Here is a 17,820-nt window from a genome sequence, read left to right on the forward strand (position 1 = left end):
CTTTCAAATCCTCAGAGACGTATTCACATTCCTACAGAAGCTGAACCAGGGGGTCGGCAGGACCGGGCATTCAAATCCGTGGTGAGAATAAACACGGATGTGACATTTGAGGAAGCAGAGCTCCCAAACGCCCCTGGTCCAAGCTGAGGAGCTCATCTAGGTAAGTTTTTGTTGTGCTGAATTCTGGGTTTTGTAGTTCTGAATTTATAATGGAATAAGCAGGACTAGAAGTCCCGGGGTACAAAGCAAAAACTGGAATTGGGGGATCTAGTCACATATCGACTTGGTAAACTTGAGAGCTTTGAGGACGTTACTCTCAATTGACTTGTTCTTAGACTAAACGGATGAACAGCAAATGAAGATTAATTTAATAGAATTTTTTCAGTCCATGGTTCATGCCACAGTGGTGAGGGTTCTGAGGGAGCTGGGTTCCACGTTGCACGAAAATATAACTACCACTTCACTTTACATGTTATTAAATTACACAATCTAATAAACAAAGGTTAACTTGACAAAGAATTATATGTGGGTGCAAAGTACTCATGATTATAATGCACCCCTACAAATGAAAAAGCAAAATTGCGCTCCATCAGTTTGTAGGATTTAAAAGTTTTTTTTACAGACCCTGGAGTGCATCTTATCAATTGCTATGGCTCTCCAAAGGATGAGATGCAGAGCAAGGCCCCCCAATTGCTGAATCTTTGATCTTCACTTTGCCCCTAACATTAATAGGGCAGATGCATTAACCCCTCGAGCTCTCATTTTCTTTTATGGAAATTGGTCTTTTTAGAAAGCGGTGTAAATCCCGGTTAAGCGAAGCCTATCCCATTTCAAAGCTGTCCTCCTGTGCCCTCAGTATTTGTGGTCCGTCTTCTATGTCTAGGTTGAGACACGTGTACCCGTGCAGAGTCTACGTATAATAGTGCTGTGTTGGGGAACAGGCAGCACCGCTGGGCAGGTGACAAACAGATACAAATCATTTGTGGCCGCCCATGTTCCGGAGTCGCAGACAGGACATGCCTCTGTCTCGTGTGCAATATCCCTCGTGTGCCAGTTCTCAAGGCCCAGCCACCACCTTTAACGCTGGCTCTACCGCCTGTGCTTGTGAGGTTAGGACACAATTACTGCTCGCAACAGGTCATAAATGGGCCACAAACAAACGTAGAAAACAACACGTAGTAGACGTCCATAGAGACGTTCATCCCAGCCGTGTATCCACGTCACCAATAATGAGCCAGTTTCCCTAATTAGTTTGAATTGGTTTGTGTGTAAGGATCTCTGTTTTCCGTTTTTACTGATTTTTACAGATAAATGCAGACAGAAAACATTGATTTTCTTGTCTGTGTTTATTTTTAAATGTGGATAAAAACCGAAATTAGGTGTTTTTTTTTAGTAATTCTAAATACTGACTGTCATGCCAACAGATCTATGGATTGATAGATAAAGGGGGTTTACTAAAGGAATTTTAGTAAAGAGGCTTTAGCATTTGTAGATATACACAAGGTGGATACTGAAACTTGCATATTTTCATTTAAGTCACTGATTTATCTTCTGCGGGTGTTCGCAGCACTGAAAGCTGGCAGACATTCAAGCATGAGTGCATATTTATCGGTTAAATAAATGTGGAAATACACTAATTTCAACTACATTTTTTTCACAAATTCCAAAATAAATATGGATAAATACAGATAAAATTAGCAAAATATAAACATTAGCAAAAGAATAAATAAATACAGACGCAAATGGCAAAACAAAAAAATACCATAAAACCGGGAGGGAGCCCTATTTGTGTTTCATGCAGGAGGTTGTAGAACCTTCCTGAGCAGGAAAAAAGTCTGTGCCCAGACACAAAAGCGATCATTACAAATAGACTGACGCCCACTGGGGTAAAATTAGTTTTTTCACGATAGAAATCCAGCGGGGTATCACTGTTTTATGTGAATGACAGAGCCATATTATGATGCTATATAGTGCTGTACAGTTTAAACAGTGCTTCATACCACAGTCAAGGCTCCACAAACGAGTTTATCCACCGAACTTATAAGAAGCACCTATTCATTTTGTCGTGTGACCCTGGGCATCTAGAATTATGGGGCAGTGGAGAACCAAGATAAATTCCAGGACTATTACAAAGTTACACATTAAGAAAAGGCTGATTATACGGCACAGGGCAGTATGTTCTGTGGCATTATTAATTCACTACGGGCCTCATTTATGAAAAGTGACGCATCGCTGCGAGAAAACAGCGATATGTCATCTTTCATTGCGCCCTCCTTGCGACGCTAATGATGTGTCATAGTTACAGTATGAGGCATCGTGTCGCAAGGACTTACAGATACGTCAGTATTTCTGACGTATCTGTAGGCGCAAAAATTACGCATTGCTGGAGTGTGTCACAAAAGTGACGCAACTCTAGCAATGGGTCATTACACATGGGCAAGTCATGTGAGGCAGGCGTAAGATACTTACGCATTTGCATCCTAGATAAGGCGCAGTGAAATCTTATAGATTTCACTGTGTCACTTCTATGACCTTTACTTGCGTCGGAACGCCTCAACTACATACATTATACCTGGCGCAGGTATAATGTGGCGCAAGGGTTTTCAAAGTGACGCAGGGTGGCGCAAGGACTCATAAATAAACCCCTAGATTGTTATTTCACACATAATGCTATACGGGCAAAGTTTTCACCTCATTCGTACTAAACACCTAAATGTACCAACCAGCAAGTGAAAGGTGACCAGTTATTGTGAACTCTGCAAATTATGTGGGAGATTGTAGGTTATGTTGCACGAGCAAATAAAATAAATATTTATGCAGAAAACACGATATTAACTGAAAGACACAATTCTGTTCTCCTGTGCCTTACTTTATCTTCCCAGTGCAGATTTCCCAAGTCTCTCATCAGCGAGTAGCTCATCCATTTCAGGTAATTTCTTGGAATTCTGGGACCTGTAGTCCTGCATTATTTTATTGTCAACCGTGCCACTCCAGACAAAGACTAGCCATATGCCTTTCGGGCCTGGTACGGCTCCAACTGGAACAGTCTGCAATTCCAGAAGCCAATGCAAAAAAAGCAACCCTATACCTCCTTGTACTAAGTGCTATATAATACTGTTACATAAATTCAATTATTAAATAGATGTAGGAAGACACAGTGGAGGCATGGAGCAAAATTAAGGTGCACCACGGCATACAATATAGATCCCACTGCTCAGCTTCAAGAATAGAACCTGATAACCAAGGGTGGAGTGTGTCCAACCTAATTTTATTTTATTTTGTTAGCTATTGTGGCTAAAACAACTCCATTTATATTCAGTATATACAAACAATAATAGCTACTTTAAGTCCAATCACAATCTTTAATTCTCCCAAAGCACTTTTAAGTATAATGAAATTAAACCAGTGTTCTTTCATGTTCAAACTATATGTTGCTTCATAGAGGTCTACTAATGATCTATATTTAGAATAGTAACTGATTTTTAAAAATCTAGCACTAGGTAAAGCAGGTTCACTAGGTTGAAAATAATAGACCTCAGAAGGATGAAAGAATGATGTGGCCCTGTCACGTTCGAAACAAATGAAGTGCAAGTTGCACATAGATCTCAGCAACAAGTGCATAACTCACAGAGCAATCCTACAGTCTGGTCCGCGTTCATTTGAAACAGCCTCGGGTGCATGTAATAAGCAGTTCATACAAAGCCTCGCTGCCTAGGTAACACAATGGCAACCAAACTAACAAAACCACTAGTTGACTCTCACTCCTTTGGAGCTACATTATTATTATTATTATTATTATTAATGGAAATTTGTATACAAAGAGCGCAACTAAACCCGTAGGCATCAAGGCGCTGAGGATGGTAAACAGCTCAAATATCACCAGCGGGGGAATTAGAGATAGGCTTCTTGGAATAGCCAGGTCTTGAGTGCCTTACGGAACAGAGTGTGAGAGGAAATCACCATGAGATCATTAGGGAGCGTATTCCAAAGTCTGGGTGCAAGGAAGCGAAAAGCGAAAAGACCTGGCCTTGGCTATACAGGGGACAGCAAGCAAGTTTTTGCTGGAAGAGCGGAGTGTTCTCCCAGGGATGTAATGGGCCACCAGGGCACGAATAGCCTCCGGTCCAGATTCATTGAGGGCACGGTGAGTAAGGCATAAAGCCTTGAAATGAATCCTTGCCTGCATGGGAAGCCAGTGCAGGTCTTTTCTAAGGGTGGTGCCCGAGGAACGTTTAGGGGCGCCGACAACAAACCGGGCAGCCGCATTCTGCACGGTCTGGAGGCGCTGGATCAGACCACTGCTAATGCCAAGGTATAGGGCATTGCATTACGTAGGCAATAGCATTTATGCTCATTTAGTCATGTGTCACACATGGGTGCATGGCTGGCTCTCGCCCAGGTCTTCCAAATTCTTTGAAGTACTGCCTCACTGGTAAATCTTCTGTTTTCCTGCAGGTCAGCAAAGCTCTACTTGGGAGGTGAAGTGGTCAAGTAGCTAAATTGGGGATTTGCATCAACTGAACTGCTTTCCAATTCTGGCTGCAAACGTGATACAGTGTGTAATCCTCAATTCTCTTATTATTCTAAAATCAGAAGGGCTTAAAACTAGTTGTACACCTAGGTCCATAATTACTAGAACTACATCAGGTTAGAACAGGAGGTGCTTACTTTTCTCTACTGGGGGTTATTTATTTTAACCGGTCTGGTGATGCATGCCCTATTACATGAAAAATGGCTAATATATAAAAACCTAGATAGTACATGCTTTTTTATGAAAAAATAAATTCAACCATATGAAATAAAAGAAGGACATGGTCCAAGTCAAATTTCATCCACGCTAGTGGAAGATGGTGCACTTTTGCTACCACTTGAACATCTCAAAATGCCTATAACCTTATTAGAACATTGGAATGTTGGGAGCTCCATTGAAAACAATGGAGTCCTCTGGGCTTATAATGGCTGGTATAAGCCTGGAGCTCCAACATTCCAATGTTTCTTTGTTCACAGCTCTGGCTGTGAACAAAGGCTTCAGGGAACCTGAGGGGATTCCAATCCCCTCACGCTCCCAAAAGGCTTTATTTTTTTTGTTAGAACATTCTGTCCTCTAGTGACAGAATGTTCTAATAGCCTTATAGCCCTTCGTAGATGGGCTATACCTCTATTAAAGTCCCTCTCCCTTGTTAAAGGCCCTCGCCTTCGGCTCGGGGCCTTTAACGCTGGAGAGGGCCTTTAATAGCCGGTATAGCCCTCTACGGCGGGCTATAAGGCTATATTAGAAGTGTGTGAGGCCTTTTACATTTTACACACAATGTAACTTTACCAAGAGAAATACTTTACTAAAAAGAGGAAGCTTTTTTTTGTTTTGAGAGAGGTTTTTCCATCTGTACATAAGCTTATCCCATCTCCTGCAAATACAATGATTACAATATAATTGGCTTTTGCCTTATCTGCTTTGACACAAGTCTTTCTCAGATGAAATAAAACGTTTACAGTTGTGCTATCTGGGAAAATGTTAGTGCTGGAAAATACCTTCTGGGAAAAAAAAAAGATGCGTGGTCCTCAGTGAATATTTCCACAGTAACCCTTTGCTCGATATTTTGTATTTGATGCTAGAGGGGAAGCTCTTGATCGAGATCCACAGGATAAATTCAGATTCACCTGATCCATAGTACCTCGTTTTGGATCTGCGCATCCTCTGATGCAATATATTTGTTTTACTACAATTTAGGGATCTGTTCTTTTAGGATAGCTCAAATCCTTCGTTGGGTGAGATGACAGAGGACTTTAAATTGGGTGAGCGGCATGTGAAGGATCACACTGAGCTGGGATGCATGCCCGCCAACGACATTTATCTATTCACTACAAACCACAAAAAACACACTGATCTTCCAAGTTCAAAAGCTGGGAATGCGGAGTCGAAGACGGAGGATTATCATCACAGTTTTTCAAGGGAGGGGCGGCTGGAGATTCCTACTACACAGAATCTCTTACTTTATACTGCAGTAAGAAGATGCACACAACTAAAATAACTCTGAGGTCAGACTACTCAAGGCATTTTCAGTATGGTCCACTCCAGGACTAAAAGAAGAGTAAGTTGTTACAAGAAACTTCTCCACCCTACTGAAAATGTGCTAAAGTAGGTCTTTAAACCATGCATGTCCCTGCCACTTAGACCATTGATGGCGGTACTCACTTTCAGGTGACCCTCATGCATCTGGGCCCGCTGGCACATCTGTAGGAAGTACTTGACGTTGGACTCGTCCAGGATGATGTAGATAGCGACCTTCCTCTTGAAGCTGGCATCCAGCATGTCCTTGAAGATGTCCACATCAGTAAACATGTCCATGACCACGGCCACCACCTTGGGGAAATGAAAGCATTGTTATGAGGAGCTCTGGGAAGCACAATGTCATTTTTGGTGAAAATTATTTCAGAGATCCTAAGAAGACCTCTTCCGGACATAACCAACTTTATTGCTTTCTGTGAGCGGTTTCTTGCAACCGCGTTACTTTTCTACACTACGATAGAGGACTGTATGCTTGGAAACTTAGACAACTCAATATTATTGCAATTATCACTTCTGGCACAAAAGGCATTTGTAAAAAATATGTTTTGGTTAAAAAAACTGATATTGATTGAACTTTTTATTATGATCTCCACTTTTTATTCCTAGAAATTCATATAAAACTAGGCATCTGAACTACACTAACTTCAAATTAAACATACACATTAGCTTTCTAAATCCAACAGAAGTGCCATCGTAAAGGATATTTTAGGTTACCCACATCAGCATAGCTCACTTGTACCATTCCTAGGGTATAACAATGCTGTTGGAGACTGCCATTTACACGTGTGGGGTTAAAAAAGAGAATTCTTTCCATGTTGAGGCAGATACAATGTTTATATATTCTTTAGCATAAAAACTGCTCATTAGAATAAAAACTGGCATAAAATAGATCTGTTCTTTGAAAGACCCTTGTAGTTTATTGTAAATCCTTTCATACTTGCTACGAAAAGTTGTCTGGCGAGCGTTGACGTGTTAATAATAAGGTTATATTGCCAGCTTAGTTTGTGAACGCTGGAAAAAGAATCTGTTTTAATTTCATTTACAGATTTTTTGGGCTGAAACTGGCGTGCCGTCGTACGTGGAGTTCTCACTGGTTTGTAAGCCTTTCGAGAACTGCTGTGATCTCATTTGCTGTCACAGATTGAAACGTTTACTCCGGCCCCAGTCACACACCACGGGAGGTTTGAAAACTGTACTCGAATCTGCGTTAAGGATAAAGGCTTAGGAGACCTGGTAGAGCTAAAGGGGGCACTACTCGAATTAGAGCAACTTGAGGACATCCCAGAAGAGCGAACGATGGATGCTCTTTAATTAACAAAAATAAGGAATACCAAATGTGAGAACTTCAAACTATAATGAACATTGACCTTCAAGAATGATTCAAGACCACCTACAAGAGGGGGTCTTCAACAACCCTCAGGAGCCCTGCTTTAAGTTGGATAACCTCCTTCATTGAAGGCCGCACACAATCAGTGCGATTAGGGACCTTCACAGCTTCTAGATCTCTCTCCACCTATGGGGTCCCTCAGGGATCCTCACTTTCCCCGTTATTGTTTAATTTATACCTTCGTCCATTACTACACTCCCTAAAGAATTATAAAGTCACTATTTTTAATTATGCAGACGACCTTCAGCTTGTCTTTCCCTTAAATACTCCAGACTCTGTGGCCGAATTCCAAAAGACTATGAAACACATACAGAGATGGATGAATGTCAACCATCTTAAGCTGAACCCGGGTAAGACGGAACTGATCTTGCCCGGGAAAAGCGAACTAAGCTGGGGTCCATACTTTTGGCCACCTGACCTGGGCCCCCCCCCCTGCTAAATCTATGTCGGTCAAGAGCCTGGGGGTTACGCTCAGCGCAGATCTTTCTCTCAAAGCACAGGTGGGAGCTGTTGTATCTGCCAGCTTCTTCTAGCTTAGAAAGATTAAAAAAATAGCACACTTGTTGTCACATTCTGCACTGATTCAGGTGACTATCGCACTTGTTCTCTCCCGCTTAGACTTCTCAAATAGCCTTTACTTAGGACTCCCAGTAGGTCTTTTGAGAAGACTACAACTGGTCCAGAACCAGGCGGCCAGACTCATCTGGAAACAACCAAAATGGAAATCTATTAGACCTGGCCTAGAAAAGCTACACTGGCTTCCGGTAGCTCAAAGAGTGGCCTTTAAAACCGGATGCATCACCTTCAAAGCTCTACAGAACAAAGGCCCCAATTTTATCAGGGAGCTAGTGTCAAAATATGTCCCCTCACGGAACCTCCGTTCCGCTCATAAGGCACTGTACCTCGGTTTAACAGGGAAACGACAGGGCGGTAGCTGCTTTCACCACCTAACGGCTTCCCTCTGGAACTCCCTACCATTATCGATCAGACAGAGCCAGGATCTCCTGATATTCAGACAGACCCTAAAGACCTGGCTTTTCAAACAGGCCTACCATTAGAGTATTATGTTGTGTTTTTACTTCCCTCTTCGATAGCGCCATGAAGCCCACGGGCGTCCAAGCGCTTTAAAAAATATATATTAACATAACATATTATATTAACATAACATAACCCAAGAAATGACTGAATAGATAGGGGCTTCGGTTAGTATTTGAGTCCTGACACTATTCAAGGCTCGGCTGCCCAGTGGAATTTGTTCAGCAACCTTCTCCACCCGCAGCCTACTGTGTACAGTGACCAGAACCTACTGTGATGTAGGCTCTGAGGGCACATGGAGTAGGTGAAGGATACAAGGCTGGTGCACTCAACCAAAAATCATATGTAGCAGGCTGGTTGGTCATGAGGAGTGGGCACACGGCATGGCCTGGTATCAAAGTCTGCTGCGAAAGGCAATGAGCGGTAGGCTCTTTGTGTACATGGAGTGGGCAGAAAGTCTGGCCAATGGTCATGACCTTCACCTAAGGTCACTGTGCATGACAAATGGTCATGCATATCAGGTTCTGTGGCCATAGGGAGTTTGGATCAGAGCATGTCAAGGTCATGTCCAGTGACTAGAGCTGGCAGCGCGATGCAATATGTTGTGAACAGGGGTGCATGGATTGGGCATGGAAATATAGAATCACAAAACCTAAAAATACTGTAAACATTTTGTAGAAGGGTTTGTATTTTGATATTGTCCAAAAATAGTCAGCTAGTTCTTATGGTTTAATACAAAATCTAAAAACCACTGCAATTATCCAATTATGATGAGCAAGGCACCTGTAACTTCCCCCTAGGGCATGGTTCATGGCTTCACCTGTGATGCCATGGGCAACATCAAAAATGACTTCAATAATTGTAGTTGGTACAGAAGCTGGGCCACTCAGGGTGAAGTGCTGGGTCAATCTGAGGGGTCGCTCATGCATCCACAGCAGAATGGGTTTGGTTGAACTGCATACACATACACACCTAGGTTTAAAGGTAATCAGAACAGGCCTTGACTCAAGATCAGGTCTTGCACCCAACAGTGGCTGAAGTACTCACAAATGAATCTTCCAACTGACTTGTTAGGATCTTGGTCCTATGTATTACTAAGGCTAAGAAATGTTTTGTGTGCCGTGTTGGGGTTTTAGCCAGTCTAACATCTAATATTAGTTACAAGGTGATTACCTCTTTTTTTACAGGTTTATAGAATGAAGTGTATCCTGTTCTTAACATATGTGCCAGGTGTATGTTTTTTTTAAGTTCTGCAGCTCCAGGCTGAAGAGAATAGAATTAGCAGATTTCTACTTGGTCTCCCGCCCAGCTGCCATTCTTATACATTTCATGAAAAATTGGGGCGTATGTTGAAGATCATACAATTCTCGCGCCTTTGATGTTGCGGTACTCTGTCTGGCTGAGCTTATAAGAGAAACCATTGACGATTGCCTATGCTGTGCCAGGGTAAATCTCATCCCTTGGCTAGAATATATCAGTAAGACATTCATTACCGTGGGCAAACCATCTACTTTCTTTAAACTGATGTGCCTGCATAAAAACGAAAGATTATGGGTAAAAAAAAGTTTATGGCCTTAAGGCAGCGAGAGTGGGAGTCGATGGAGTTAGTGGAAACTCAGAATAAGGAATACATTTTGATTCTGACTACCCCAGGGCTAGAGCCTAATTTGGATTTCATACCACATTCCGGGCATAGGTATCTTCTTACTAGATTTTGTTTAGGGATTATTAGATGGCAGCTATGTTTCACCCGGGGGCAGTTTGAGCAGATCGCGCATCTGTCCTCCTCTACCTGTGCGAGGAAAGTTCCCCGCAAAGCCTGCTTTATTTTGTATTCCTTTGTGGATATTATTCTGGTTTTACCAAGCGTTTTTTAATTCCTGTTTTAAGAGAATCAGGTTTTCTTAAGTGTAAATTGGTCCTACTACATCTGCAGAAATTGAGCACTCCTGTGATTAGTGTTAATGCTTTGTTGGTTTTTCAAAAATGTGTGAAAAAGGAATGAATTGTCCTTTTACCGGTGTTAGATTGATGTATACATTCATTTATGCATTTGTGGCTGTGTATGATCTTGATTTTCTAATGTGCTTACTGTTGTAACGTGTCTATTGTATTGCATGCTTTTATGATCATTGTATAATGCTCGAATAAAGCTTATCGGCCGAATCTGCAATTATGGCCCAATCTCTTTTCCAATGTACTGCTTCTGATTTCACACATAATTTCATAGATGACATAAAAAATTTGATTTACATCAATGAAGCTGGGAAGGATACTCGGGGCTCAAGTCCAAGTCCATGGCCAGACCAAAGTCCAGGTCCTCCACGTACAGTACCTTGGGCATGGTCATACTCACCACATAGGCATGTGGAACACTTTCAGCACACCCTCCTCCCACAGCTTTGTGGTCAGGCCCTGCACCCAAAAGGCTGAGGAGACTCAGAATTAAAGTGCCGGTACTGGCCCTGTATTCAACGTACCGTGGCAATGGGTAAAGAGCATGCTCGATCACCACATAGGGTAGCTGTAAAGGGCTGAAGACCAAGCTCTGTATCCATGGCACGTTGGTTCCAGATTATCGCAGAAATTGTGCCAGTAATATTACTGAATCCGTCATTCCAATAACATCTTTTGGGCATGTTTAAAATTTGGGTAAAGGTTTTTTATCTACGGACAGTACATTATGTTTGACATTTTTTAGTTTTAAGACACAGGAGGAAATAATAGTTTGTAAAGAATCCAACGTTTGGGAAAATAACAAGATAAAGTTAAAGCTGAGTGACTCCAGTAGGCATGTTAAACATTGAGCTAATTTTTTTATAATATCGGTGGTGTAGCTGGAGGGGGGGGTATGCGGAACTCTTTTTTCGGAGCAGCGGAGGTGAGCAAGTCAACTGTCAACTACCACCCCCCCCCCCGAGAAGAGAACATGTAGACTGTTGACCATACCCACCCCCCCAAACCCCCGAGAAGAGAACAAGTAGTCCGTCGACCATTATACACCCCCCCCCACACACACCCTCTCTTACATGCACAGGGCGGGAAACTCAGGGTCGGCCCCAGGCAGCAACAGGGCTAGTTACGCCACTGAATAATATCAGCATACTTAGTTCTTTTTGAGCATTGTATTGAATTATATTGCAGCATTGATAGCTCTTAATACACCTGATGAGGCCACAGGTATTCTGATTTGCATCTATGTAAACAATACTCAGCAGGAATACTCCTTACTTTAGGTGACCATTTATCAAATGGCTTCTAATGTAGCCCTTTACCATGAGTTTTTGGGCATCTACTTTTGAGCTAGGTTATACGTGTCCAATGGAACACATAACAGCCCTTCAAACATTTATTTAAATACTCAAACTGAGGTCAACAGAGACCTCAAGACGCAAATTGAGCAGGCACTGGCAAAGCCGACAGACATGGCCTATACACACAGGAGCAATTATTATTTTTGTTGCAAGCATATGCCACAAGGAAAAAGAAAACTTGCTGACAACAGGGAAATAGCATATCTGATATTTATTAATTTATAAAGCACCCGAATCACCCCCCAGGGGTATCTCCGTGCTATAGGGTTATTACAGCCAGCCACAGAAAAGGAGCAAATCAGGACAATCCGGTTTTTAGAAGCCTTCTGAACTTCAAATGATCTGGGTATTGTTGCAAGTGAATGGGAAGTTGGTTCCAATAAGAAGGGGTTAGGTGGGAGCCAGCTTTACCACCCAGGCGAGATTGTTTATAGCGTGGAGTAAGAAGTAATGATTTGGTCCCTGATCGAAGGGACCTAAGTGGCAAATATTTGATAAATGTATCTGCTAGGTAACTGGGACCTAGGCCATTCAAAGATTTGTTGACAATGCAGTAGATCTTAAATCTGATCCGCTTCCACACCAGAAGCCAATGCAATTGTTGCAGAAGAGGGAGGGAGGCCATTCGGATAGGGGCATTGGAAACCAAACGAGCCACAGTGTTCTGGACTACTTGCAATATATTTAAGGAGGCTTCATTAGCTGAGATCAGCATATCTTTGCAGTAGTCCAGGCGGCTTAGCACTAGTGCCTGGATAAGAGTTTTTTTGAGTGGTTACAGTTAAGAAAGTGAATACTGTGAGGAGAAGACTTAGCACATGGAAGCATGCGCCAACAGTAGTTTTGGCATGCTCCTTCATTAGTAGTTTCTGATCCAGACAGACTCCCAGATACTTAACCACCTGTTTGGGAGTCGGCGCGGAGTCCAATTCCTCTGGCCACCACCTTGGGGACCACCTTTGATGCATCTCCAAACATCATTACCTCAGTTTCCCCCGCATTAAGCTGGAGGAAGTTATCCCTCATCCAGCCGGCGATGGCCGTCATGCCCCCCGAAAAAGTAGACTGGACATTGGGAATGTTTTTATCAAAAGAAAGTAGGAGCTGAGTATAATTAGCATAAGATATTGGGACAAATCCTGAATTCCTCAGTAATCCCGCTTAGGAAGTTACATATATGTTAAATAAGGTAGGGCTTAGACAGGAGCCCTGAGGTACTCCCTTAGTCAGTCTTGTAGCCTTAGAGCAGAAAGGGCCTAAATTAATGGTCTGAGTTCTGTGAGACAGAAAACTCTATATCCATTGTAGTGTAGAGCATTCCCTTTGAGGCCAATTTCCCTAAGTCTCCTGAGCAGAGTCTGATGGGAAACCATGTTGAAGGCTGCAGATAAATCAAGCAGCACAAGAAGCAGTGCTTGTCTGTTGTCCAATGACATTCTTATGTTATCAGTGACTGCAACCACACTGCACTAATATACATTGCAGATAATTTTAAAAGAAGAGTATAGGTGATTCCTACTATGTAGAAATACCTAGAACTCTTTTAAGTATTAATGAACATCACAGGACAATACGATTCTTATTGGTGCAAAAAAAAAGGGGGGATTACTTGCTTTGAATTACTCTAACTTGAAAACAGGTTAAACACACTAAAATGCTAAAAAATACAAAATTGAAAAGGAATTATGGAATGGGAATTTAAAAGCATTTTCAAAGTAAGGTATTGGCCCACCAACCCTGTTATTGAAGTGCACTTCTTTTTAGACGGATACTCACTCGCGCAAGAAAGTCATTGTCCACAACTCCTTATTCAGCGAGAAAGGCCACTTTATTAAGACAGGTGTGAACACATCAAACAATTTTGTTTATTTATTTAATTAATTATTGAATCAAACAGCTCTCAGCCTAACAGAACCTTCCTACCCAACTGATAAACCCCCCACCAAGTTAACCCTAAACAAACCAGAAGCCCCTAACTCTTATGCATACCCCTTCCTTTCCTACAACTGCCTTTTGAGGATGGACCAACCCACTCCAGGCTGCCCACCCCCCACTAAAAAACCGCCTACAAAGAAAAACAACCTGTCTTAAAGTGGCAAAAATAACCCCCCCTTAGTCCCCCAGCACGAAAGTGCTTGAAAAACAAAAAAAAAGACCCAACGAAAAAACCCCAGGGGGAGGGTGGGTGGGACAAAAACGAACCTCACCGCCCGCCTCCCAAGTGCGCAATGCATTCCTTGCCCTGCCTGACCCTAATTAACCCACCTGACCCTCTCTCATCAAGACGCACCTGCCGTGGCCACTGACACGCGCGAATCTACCCGGGGAGAGACCGGCTCGCGCACGGCTCTCCCCAGGTCCCCCCTTGGAAAAATACTATCACTTACAGTTCAAGAGAGTCCATGGCTGAAGTGGGCTGACCCATTGCCCCAAACTGTAAACTGTGGTGGTGGAAGCAAAATATGAAATGACAGCGGAACATACCAATGGATGAAGAAGGCTATGTATATATATATGTACATATACAAATGTTTGATTATATGAAGGTGGCAAGACAGCTAAAGCTATCTCTAAGCGAAACATAATGAAAAAGAAACAGCAACATTAGCAACTGCTTTGAAGCGGTTGCTGAACTGTTGAGCAGAGCAGTATAGCCATTGCTTTAACCCCTTGCACGCTGCACAAATTCCCCCGCTGTACGGTCGAATTAATGAGTGGGCGGGGTTCGGACAGCCCCCGGCTGTCCTCTGCACACGCCCACCGTGACGTCGACGGTACACAAGAGGTTAAATAGGCCGGAGTAAAATGCTGGGTTAATCTCCTCACATAATTCTGCCTAATCTTGTGTAATTTTGCGCAACTCAGTGGCGTAAAATAGGCTCCCTGCAGCCCCCGCGGTGCAGGAGGGCCCAAAGCTCCTGGGGCCTCCTCAGCACTTTGAGTCCGGAGGAAGGGGGTGGGGGTCATTGTACCTTGCAGGTAGGCCACCTCAGGTTTCGTGACGCCACTGGTGTGACTACAGCAAATTTAGTTAGTTACGACCACCCCTACTTTAAAATGGGCAGATACTGTCCTATACTGACTGGAATGAACCGTGTTCCGTTTAACAGGACAAACCTTGCCTTTTTCACGAGGACTTCGGAGTTTTGGGAGTTTAATGCAGTCCTGAATGACGCATACTTGACCATGACTATCCTCTGAAAGTTGAATCCTCTGTACCAGTGTCCTGTCATTGCCGCCCAAAATACTCATCCTGACGAACGAACTTGAAGCCAGGTGAGCATTCGTATATCGCAGCACCCTCTTGGCACACCTTTGAGAGTATTCATTATATATTTTCACGCTGTCATTAAGTGCACTTCTGGGTCAGTCCTCAAACAATAGTCCTCTTATAAGAGCCCTTAAAATATATAAGCCCAATAACAAACGTCTTCGCTGTAAATAAAAAGGTTTATTGCCTCGAACAAGCTTAATCTCCGGCAGGCGCGGAGGTATGTGCTGACTTCCCCTTTGCGTGCGAAGAAACTATACGCAGGATCAAGAATGCGTGGAATGTAGCGTCAGCGCGGCGATCTGATTGGCCAGAGTGTTTTATATACAGAGCGCGAGGGCACAGAACCGGATAAACAAGGGCGGGCAGTACAGAGGCTGAGTGACAGGGGGGCCTTTTCGTTCACCGAGAACTGATGCTTTTTTAATGAAATTCTTGCACTAATCTTAGCTCAGCAAGAAAGGTAAGGTTATCTTTGCGGGGATGTTTTTCAACTTTCAAAAGACCGACGAGTCAGCCTGAGAAACAGACGGTACTCTCTCGGCTCAATCTATTTTTCACTTAAAATCAAAATGTAAAACCTTTGTAATGTAAAAGTATATATTTAACATTTTCCGTGTTCCAAGAGAATACATTCGCCTTCTTTGTTAAGGCCAGACCCCAGTAACTTTATTTAAACATGCTGCCATTGGGCTGAATTATGCCGGTCATTGGGCCTACTGAATTATGTCACACTTTCTGTAGCATTTTCTAGCTTTTTGACTTTTGATTACACATAAGTGTCAATTTAAAATGCTTGAAAGAATACAAAGGCCTCTCAAAAAATAAATCTATAAACATTCACTATATCACATTTAAAATGTTATTCACCATCCATTACTGAGTTGGTCTTGCTTGGAAGCAATAGAACACCATTTTATCATTACTAACATGCATACCACTACAGTCTGTTTAAAAGTTATACAGTATTGAAGCCAGCTCAACACAAACGAGGTACACATTTATTCACATTAAAAAAATAAACCTCTTTTATACTGCTCCCTTTTAAAACCTATCTTCCAGAGTACAGGATATGCCTTACTCTGTGTTCACAGTGTGTGACTTTCGGAAATACCATGAGCCAACCAACAGTAAACAACCCTTACAGATCCATATATGCATTACATATCAAACATGAAAGTTTCTCCTCTGATTATGATACAGAATGAAGATATTAGGCCTAAACAGAGACAAAACGTATGGAATTCATTCTTCGAATCTAACATTACTGCTGCTTTCAAAACATTGCGTGGGTGCCGTGCTCACTACGCCACTGAAGTCAACTATCCTGGGTGATGAAGGCTGATAGCCAGAAACCGGTCCTAGGATGCTGGATTCCGGTCCAGGGAAGACATGGCTTGGCAGTTCGGGCTGGACTGTTCCCATGAGGCACAGGGTCAAGACTGATTTGCATATGGCCATGTCTGAACTGGGGTGGCGTAACGATGGATTAAACCCAGATCTGTGACTGGGGGTGAATGTTTTGCCAATGTGCAACTTTCCGTCCATCATCTTGTATGTTTAGCTTCTTTTTAGTGGCAAAATATGCCATAAAGAAAAGAATACTTGAACACATCAGGGCAGTTAAAAATAAAGATGCTAAACATTATTTACAACAACATAACAGCAATTGGAAGACCATTAGATATTATAGCATAGCATATGTACCTAGAGACAAAAGGTGGGGGAAACACGACATTGAAATTACGCCAACTAGAGTCGAGATTCATCGTCTAATTAATAACCAAAATCCCAATGAGACTGAATGCTGATGAAAAACTTTTTTTTACATTTATAACTGATTACTTGGTATAATGTAGAATGCTGCAAATCTATAGGACGGGTTATATAGAAGTGATGATAATGACAAAGACACGCTGGTGAAACAATTGGTTTTACATTTTTCTGTTGCAATGGAAACACAGTTAATGTTTACATTTCATAGGACTTGATAATGGCACTTAGCATATAATCTACTTTGATAACATCAAGCAGATAAATGATACACATAGCCTCCTGTGACCAATATGGCAGTGAGCTATAATAGGATATGATAACACACAGACCAATACAACATAATAAAATCATTATTAATGTTGTATTAATGTAATGAGGGGATAATACAATGCTATAGTGGCACTTAGTCTATAGTGTACTCTGATACCTGCCAACGTACATTTTTTTTCACTGTGTGAGGAGCAGCGGGCCTGGTGCTGAGAGCTAACTAAAAGGCACTCTGCCCCTCACCAAGCCCCCACCCCCTCCAAAAATAAAAAAAAACTAAGGGTTATTCAGACTGTTGCCGATATCCTGGGGTGTTTTCGCACCTTTTATGGACATCAACTGCTTACAGCCTCTAAAAACTTTCTGAAAATCCCCTGTTTACAGTGATTTTCAGCTCGTTTTACATGCCACCATGTGATTTTGGCTCCTCACCGGGTGACGGTATGAAGGGAGACGAAATTGTGTGACACACAGTCGCACCATGTGAGTTGGCAGGTCTGTACCATTAAGCAGATAAACAACACACATGGACTGTTTTGAATATGGCACTGAGTCTTAATAGGTTGTGTTAATACACAGACCAACACAAAAAAAAATAATTATCTTCAATGCCGCATTAATGTAATGAGGGGATGACACAGTACCTTCATGATATGAGAACATACTTAGATACATGGTATTACATAGCTGATGAGCGGAATAT

General features: G+C 42.3%; 2 protein-coding genes across 2 annotated transcripts in view; one reads left to right on the forward strand and one right to left on the reverse strand.

Moving 5' to 3' along the window:
• SLC5A10 (solute carrier family 5 member 10) overlaps positions 1-17,820 on the forward strand; it is a 611,774-nt gene that overhangs the window by 257,208 nt on the left and 336,746 nt on the right. The window lies entirely within an intron of this gene.
• SACK1G (scaffolding CK1 anchoring protein G) overlaps positions 1-17,820 on the reverse strand; it is a 147,155-nt gene that overhangs the window by 83,697 nt on the left and 45,638 nt on the right. Inside the window, exon 2 of the mRNA XM_086940715.1 lies at positions 6,194-6,361. Coding sequence (XP_086796841.1) covers positions 6,194-6,361 — 168 coding nt within the window. The remainder of the gene's footprint in view (positions 1-6,193; positions 6,362-17,820) is intronic.

Source organism: Lissotriton vulgaris, chromosome 10 (assembly GCF_964263255.1).
Source record: "Lissotriton vulgaris chromosome 10, aLisVul1.2, whole genome shotgun sequence".
Classification (NCBI taxonomy): domain Eukaryota; kingdom Metazoa; phylum Chordata; class Amphibia; order Caudata; family Salamandridae; genus Lissotriton; species Lissotriton vulgaris.